Below are 8177 nucleotides of genomic sequence, written 5' to 3' on the forward strand. Positions count from 1 at the left end.
TGTCTTTCCTCTAGTATAATAGACTAATTGGTTAATGTGTATGCTCTGCTTCAGCTGAATTGAATTTTTCCTCTACCTCTAGTCGTTTCAGATTCAAGTTATTTCAAATATGAACAATGTTTTTGAAAAATGTATGTGCGCCATGATTTTCTGACACGTGTCGTTTCACGTGTATTAACGCGTGCATGGTAGCTAATGTTGTTTGCTATTAAAAATTCAAGCGTTTTATCAAAAACATCAACACTGAAGTCATTCACTACCCTCACGTAGTTCTCATACTTTTGCTATCTTTTCGAAATCATTAAACAAATCATTGTTGTTATTACCAGATATTTGGATGTAGCATGATAATTTAAAATGATTATATATCAAGGGTTGGTTCCTCTAAAATCAACAAAGAAATGTTTGAAGATCCCAAAGTCAACTCCATGTCAGTATACTTAACGCCTAGTTATAAGTTGTTCTTCAAGATTCTGATTGGATGTCTGATGTCTAAAGGTGGCTTTGTTGATAATGTCTGCAAAGACCACAAAGGATTGATGTAGAACATCTCCCAAAAGATCAAGACAAATTTTCCAAACATGGTACTTGAGCACATGAGGTCTTCTATTATCAACTCTATATCAAGCGAGACCAAGATTATTCCCTACTCAAGACTCATCTCGCATGTTCTAATGAGGATTCCTCTCATTAAGGCTCTAGAGAACGTAGGAGGCGTTGTTCAAGATGAGCACTTGGTATCCTCCTCTACACCAGTGTTCAACATCCAAAATGTCATCAAAATGAGGCTCATTGATGCCAAAGACACATAAAACCAAGCACTAAAGTCAGGAGACTCTCAAGATAGTCTAGTGGATCTCAAGATATTCCATTCCTCGTTGAAAATTCATATATACCAATTTTTGAGAAAGATAATAAATAGTTCATTTAGAAGTACATAAGAATGTAAGACTCTAGTCAAGATATGCCTCCAATCTACTTTTCTCAATAGTAGGATTCCAAAAGGTTGAGAACACTAGAAAGTTTTCTAGTGGTATAACCTATAGAGGTAATAGAAGAATACTCAAAACTAAAAAAGATAAATTAAATAATACAATTGCTTATTGGATTGTAGTGCATTAAATCCTCAACTATATTGAGACAAAATCTATCTATAAAAGGAGGACTAGATGTAACAATAGTTTGTTGAAACTATGATACAAATGTACTTGTGTCTTTACTTTCTTCGTTCATCTCTTTAATTTGATCAATTCTTTTTGGTTTGATTTCAACCGGTAATTAATTTGCCTTGCAGTCAAAGTTGCATGTATTGATAAAGAGTACATTTTAATTTATTAAATGAAATATATTTTTAAAATGTTAATCACAATCCAAACCAGTCGTTCTTGTGTATTCTAGCACATTTGACAAATAGTTAATATGATGAAAGATAAGACATAATGAATCCAAATTAAAAACAAAAGTAAAGAGATAAGGAACAAGAAAATCGAACAAGGATTTTGATACCAGTTCTTAGCAACTACTGCTACATCTAGTCATCCCTTTACAAAGAGATTTCAACTAATACAGTCAACGACTTAATCCATTATTGTATTATTAACTCAACCTCTATAGGCTTTGAGTAGTATTTAATCTTCTCTAAGTTATGTATTGATTCCTTGCCTCTCCAGACTATATTGTGATGCCCCAACAACCAACCAGAAGTACAGTCGCTAGATTTTATAAGAATCCTAGCAAACATTACCTTTTGAAATTTTATTATAATGCCTTAGCAAGCAACTAGAAATTCAGTCTCTAAATTTCTGAAGAGAACTGGTAAACTTTGCCTCTTAAATTTGGATTATAAATCCTCAACAGGAAACTAGTAATACACTATATGGATTCCTCCAAAATACTAGCAGACTTTGCCTCTTAAGTTGAGTTAATATAGTACCTCTACAAGTTTCAAGTATATTTCTAACTGCCTCTCTAGGATACCACTAAATTCTTTTTAGTCTCCTTAACAATCCTAGCAAAACCTCTAGCATTTTGGAGAAACCAAGTGTTTACCTATCTCTCTAAACGTTCCTTTAACAAATAAGGTAGCTAGTACTGGAACGATTTACATTCAATTGTACATGTTTTTGTTTGACTTGACACAAATATGTTTAATTATTAATCAATTCAAGCATCATAGTTCATTTTGAACTATTGTTATTGTACTTTATTGATTTATAGAGATTTATAATTATTCACCTAAGAGAGTATATTACAATTGACTATTGTGTTCAAGGTTTTTTCCTAAAATATTCTTTCAAATATGAACATGTTTTTTATTTTCTCTATATTGATCTTTTTATAATCGCTATATGATATGAATGTATGAGCAAAATTCTTAGATCATTTTCGTTCTTAACTCTCACCTATACATAAATGTCACAAGTTGGAAATCATCGTTAATATTGTCAACCTTAGCCAACTTCTTCAGTTTCAAGAAGTTCTCTTTATACCTCTTGAATATTTGTATGTTAAGGAAAATATTTGTCTGAGATGAGAATAGCCTACTACAATCATATAAGTATTTATTTGACTTTACACTTTTAATTCTCTTTTCGTTAGACGATTGATCGCTTGATTTGTCTTAGGCGTTTGATCACTTCATGTTCTTCTCCTTATATCTTTAGATGATTACTCATCAGAGACTTGGACTAGAGCCATTATTTATAGCATTGTGTCGCGTTTGGTTTGTCCGCGAAAAAGGAATTGCGACCAATTTTATTTTTTTTTAAAGGGAAAATTCGATAAAACCTAAAATAAAGTTTTTGAACCAAAAAAACGGATTCGAGAGTCGATTACGAATAGGGAAAGTAATATTACCCTACATCGTCCGTTAAAACAGTTACCCTATAATTAATTGTAGACAAATTATTTAATTATTTATTTTATTCCCTAAAACATTTTTAAAAAAAGGGGGAATAAACTATTTACATTAATAAACGAATAAAAAAAAATATTTTTATTAATTTGGTTTGACAGGGTGATGACCTAGCTCCTATGTATCCCCAAGTGAAATAGGGAAATCAAAACACAGGTAGTTCTTGGTATAAAATATTTATGTGTTGTCTGATATTTATTATTACTCTATTTCAATTATTTTTTATTATAATTATTATTAGATACGTATCCAAAAATAAAAATGTAATAATAATAATAATGATAACGAAAAAAGAGATGAGATGTCTGTTCATAAATTGTATCTTTTTATTTTTGTATTATGTTTTAAAGTAAAGAAAAATTGATTTTTTGTTAGAAAAGCAACGATAAAACAACGGTATGTGAACAAAATAGATGGACATTAGTGCAATTAAACTTTGTTACATCACTTCATATGTACATGTTAGATCGGTTACTTGTCCGATCTAACATCAAACGTTGTAATAAATAATTAATTATAAAATCGGCTAAAATGAGATATGTAACAAGTCAAAATTCAAAATTGATTTATTACATCAATTAAATTTGAATCAATTTAACAAGTCAATTCAAAATTGATTTATTACATCGGTTAAATTTGAACCAATTTAACAAGTCAAAATCAAAATTGATTTATTACATCGGTTAAATTTGAATCAATTTAATAAGTCAAATTCAAAATTAATTTATTACATTGGTTAAATTTGAACCAATCTAACTAGTCATATTCAAAATTTAACTAAATTTAATACTTCTTTCATTATAGCAATTAATAAATAAATTAAATATCAATTGCATTGTTGCATTGTTACAACAAATAAGTAGAACCAGAACAATAATCTAATTATAGACATAATCGAATTGAACATGCCCCGACCCAAAGAGTCACATGATGACATCAACTATGTTGACAATACATTATACTAAACATGAAAACACAAACAAATCACAAGTTTGAGTATACATAAAAGATAGTAATAATATTAATAATAAGATTAACCCAAAAAGATTCATATGAATTAACACAATCAAATCACTTGAATAATTACTATTATTCACCGTCTCTGGCCAAAGATATCATTGTATGTTGCAAGCACGAAATCAGCATAACAGTTTAACGCACTAGCACCCAAGAAACCATCACAAAGCTGAATGAAACACATATTCAAAACTCAAACCAATAATTAACATTTAAAAAACATAGTGAATAATCAAAAATTATCATAATAACTCAAAAAATAAAAACAAACAACAAACAATTTGACTCAAATTATTGAATAATAATGACTTAATACAAAATTCTTTAGCCATGAGGACCAAATAATTTAACAAAATCATGACATTTGTACATGATATCAAACATTAGTTAAGAAACAATACAAGAATCAAGTCCAAATATATGTCACAAACTATAGCATAAAAAATGTGTCGTTAACGACATGAAAATAATAGGGCATTACCCGCACATGGCACATTCACCATGGTCGGCTGCTACACTTTTGACAACGCGAATGCATCTTCTGTTTATCTATTCTAAGGGATCAATGCCTACAATCCTTCTAGCTGCCAGAGCATTCACATTACGTTCTACATTACTCTCCATCAGGAAAATATTCTGGCAATTTCTCATAATTTTTGCAATTGTTCCACTTGCAAAAACTTTCACAACAATAAAAGAATTCATTTCTAAAGCTTATCAAACTATGAGTTAATCTGCTATGTAAACTAGAGAGCAAGAATAAAAGAAAAATGTACTAGTAAGGATTGACAACATAAATGCTTATAAATGATACTATTGACATTAATAGCATATTTGTATCCAAGAAATATCTCTATAAACTAGAGAATACAATACACATCTTTTATCCTTCAATTTCTCACAAAAACGGTAGGTAGTAGAATCTGGATGTAAATAAATATGTAGAAGTTCTAGCAATACAGCTATAAAAAGTGAAAAAAGTATTCTAGAACAAGTGAAAAAAAGTTCATATGTAGCTATTATTAGGGCTAAACCCCTTTTTAGATCATTTGTTAAGTGTTTGCCTTTCTTTGACAAAATTGGCATTTGCAAAGCAGAGTGAGACGAAACTTATGCGAATCACTATGATGTCTGGCATGCTTACAACTATCGGATATTAAGTTACTATCACAGAAGACTTATGTTCTTGGAACTCTACCTAGAATTTCTACTCCAGGTCGAATTGATTGTATTAGTATCTTTGCAAATGAGATTTTCACCTGCACATCCAAAATAAAACATGATATTAATACATTATACAAGGTCTGAAAGTCAAGGAAAATTTGTACAAATCAACTTTACATTGAAAGTTTGATAATAAGGTAGCTACAGAGCAAGTAGTTAACCCAAATTAATGAGTTTTACATTAGTTACTGCTTATAAGGATACTAGTTATTAGTTACTGTCCAATAAATGAAAAAGTTTGAAAGTGATTAATAACTTACAGCTACAAGAAGACCAATCTCTACATATGCAAACAAGACGCCAACGAAAGCTCCAATACAGGCAAGAAAGTCTAACGTGTCAACCTTCCAGATATAGCGAACCTCATTTACATCGATTAATCCAGGAAGTGCAGAGAGGATGATAGCAGCAAGGATAGCCATAGGGGTGTAGTATTGCAAATAATTGCAGGAACAAATTCACAGTACTGGCCATCACAATATTTGAGACTGCAGTTTGACATCCTGCACTATAATTAATTGTTGTCCTTGAAAAAGAACCTGCAATAAGAAAATATAGAAAAAGATTTAGACATTCCTCATACAACCTTTCAGTTGTTATAAAAGAGAAGTAAAACGGTTTCAATATGTTTTTGGTCCTTATTGTTTTGTTTATTAAGGGACGAGAAACGTTTAAACCAAGAAAGGTTTTAATGATGATTAAAAACAAAAAGTGATATATTATAGGGAATGAAAAACATATTTAAACCAAGAAAGATTAACGATCGAAAAAATACATCACCAGTTGCCACATAACATGAAGTTAAGGATCCAGCAATGTTCATGATTCCCATTGACAACATTTCTCTGTTCCCATCAAGATTATATCCCTTAATGGATGTGAAAGATTGACCAACATCCATTGCTTCCTGAATCATAAGTTCATATGGCCATATTGGTCACAAGACTCCAAACTGTGAAATAGAAATAAGGTTTAGCAAAGAAGGTCTAATACTACCCATGTCCTTAATATTAAAATTTTGAAAATACAAATATAGCATAGTGGTTAGACCGTTTTCTCCCCAATTATACCAATCTCTATTAGGTTTTCAAATGCTACTTGGTTTACTTATTTTGGAAACTTAATTTTTCCCTGTGAACAAAGACAAGAAATTATCATACTAACCAATCACAAAATGAATAGCTAAGCACTTGCAATATAATCTTACCCACAGTTGTCATCCCAGACCCCATCATTCCTACAAGAAAAATTGAAAGTATTTAGAATACCAAAGTAATCATACTTCTAATCCATAACACGTAATCACGAGACAACAAACCAAGAAACTGACCAACAACATATATACAACATCCATTTAAATAATGTTGGTTTTGTTGCGACCTATTCTGCAATTTTATTGGTTCAAGTAAGAAAATGGTAATATGGATACTAAGAAAAGCAACAAACTGAGCTAAGATTTCTATTTATTGATGCTTTTACTTACTAGAACAGAAGAATATAGCATCAAGCCATCAACTAGAACGAATAGGGTTAAATTAATTAAAAGATGATTTTACCTTTAGAATCAACGCTTCCTCAAGGGGAACATTGTGCCCTTCAAATTTCAATATCAAAGCTACAAGAGTATATGAGAGACAAAAACAAAATGTAAGCATTCCAAATGCAGCAGCACTAATTTTATTCTGTAACAAAATAGACCTAATATAAGCATATTAAATTCTACATCTACTCACACACCATACTTTTCCTTGAAATATGTGGCATGTTTAATTTTCAAAATCAATCAACAGAAGTAAATGTAAAAGCTAGTTTAGTATTGTAATGGTCAAGGTAATTATATGTTCAACTTGATAGAAAATACACTAGAGGAAGACAAAAAATTCTTCGTCAACACACAACTAAAAAAATGTTGCGTCGAAGTTCCTGAGTTTAAGGCTCTAACAAGAGGCTTAATCGCTCCAGAAGAAGCTATTAGCTCTTTATTCTCGTCGCATAAAGAGAGATTCAAAATTGCAGTAATGTCGTATTCTCTAAGTTGAAGATCTTGCGAAGAAACGAGTGAAATTAATGATTTAATTGCGCCAACTTTTGCGATTGTGATTCGATTTTCTAGTTTATTTATAGTTAGTAATCAAATTTCTATGGCGACTTGTTTCTGGTCTTCGATTGAAGAAGAGGGAAGATCAGAAACAAGTTGAAGGATGACATCATCGGAATTTTCGGAAGCACAAGATATGAGGAGTCCTCGGGATTGTGAAAAAGTGGTGGCGAATTCGCCAGATCTATCGTTGTTACAGTAGCTGAAAGCAGAAGAAGTGGAGTCGTCGTTGATTGTGAATTCGTTGAAACAGCGTCCCATGTAAGTGTAACTCTTGGTTCCCATCACTGTAACAGTGTTAGGTTAGGAATTGGATTGCGCTGAACCAACTCGTCGCCGACGCGGAAGTGAAAATATAATTTAGGGAAATACAATTTTACATGTTGATTGTAAAGAATGAAGTGAAAATATAATTTAAGAGAAAACAAAGTTTACCTGTTGATTGTGAACGAAGGAGAGAAAACTGAGTTCACATTGAAGGATGAATGTTGAAGGATGAAAACGGTGAAGGATGAAGCTCGCGCAGAAGAATGACGCGTGTTTTTCTATTTTTATTTTTTTGTGTATTTTGGGGAATTTGTTTTGGTAAAATACTGGTTAGAACTGTTTAATATAACCGATCTAAAAAAATTTGTAATAATAACAAATTTGTGATTGTCTTTTTTTTTTTGTGTAGTGTTTTTTTTAATTAATATGTATGTTAGAACAGTTCAATTAGAACAGATCTAACAAAGTTTATCATAATAACAAATTTGTCAATGTCTTGCTTATTATGTATAACAACCAATCTAATATTGACAATCTAACACGGTTAAAATGCAATGTGGCGGTGAAGCAGTCTGTTAAAGAATTTGCTTATGCATTGTCGAATATGTTGCGATAGAAAGGCTACCAACGGATGCGGGAGAGTGATGCAGCGCGGCG

At 31.2% G+C, this 8177-nt stretch overlaps 1 protein-coding gene across 8 annotated transcripts; it reads right to left on the reverse strand.

Moving 5' to 3' along the window:
• Positions 1-4729: 4729 nt before the first annotated feature.
• LOC101491531 (low affinity sulfate transporter 3-like) lies at positions 4730-7832 on the reverse strand. 8 transcript variants are annotated; one of them, XR_003470247.2, is made up of 7 exons: positions 7689-7832; positions 6712-6770; positions 6486-6540; positions 6363-6392; positions 5936-6107; positions 5416-5694; positions 4730-5190 (listed from the first exon to the last, which is right to left on the reverse strand). XR_003470247.2 is itself a non-coding variant. In XM_073364853.1 (6 exons), the coding sequence occupies exons 5-6, from the start codon at positions 5575-5577 to the stop codon at positions 5110-5112; spliced, it is 243 nt and encodes an 80-aa protein (XP_073220954.1). In that variant the 5' UTR covers positions 5578-5694; positions 5936-6062; positions 6363-6392; positions 6712-6770; positions 7689-7832; the 3' UTR covers positions 4730-5109. The 8 variants fall into 8 exon arrangements, 4 of the variants coding, with proteins under 4 accessions (XP_073220954.1, XP_073220956.1, XP_073220953.1 ...); XR_001144775.3 differs by having other exon boundaries at positions 6320-6392; XR_003470244.2 differs by lacking the exon at positions 6486-6540 and having other exon boundaries at positions 5936-6062; positions 6320-6392.
• Between the last annotated feature and the right edge of the window lie 345 nt (positions 7833-8177).

This window comes from Cicer arietinum, chromosome 1, assembly GCF_000331145.2.
Source record: "Cicer arietinum cultivar CDC Frontier isolate Library 1 chromosome 1, Cicar.CDCFrontier_v2.0, whole genome shotgun sequence".
In the NCBI taxonomy this organism is placed as follows: domain Eukaryota; kingdom Viridiplantae; phylum Streptophyta; class Magnoliopsida; order Fabales; family Fabaceae; genus Cicer; species Cicer arietinum.

What these genes read in the sequence shown, in the direction of transcription:
- LOC101491531 (XM_073364853.1), bottom strand. Translation starts at nt 5,577, where the DNA reads ATGGCTATCCTTGCTGCTATCATCCTCTCTGCACTTCCTGGATTAATC. An exon ending in AGATTGGTCTTCTTGTAGCT is followed by an intron (nt 5,191 to 5,415) that starts GTAAGTTATTAA and finishes TTGGATGTGCAG; the next exon opens with GTGAAAATCTCATTTGCAAA.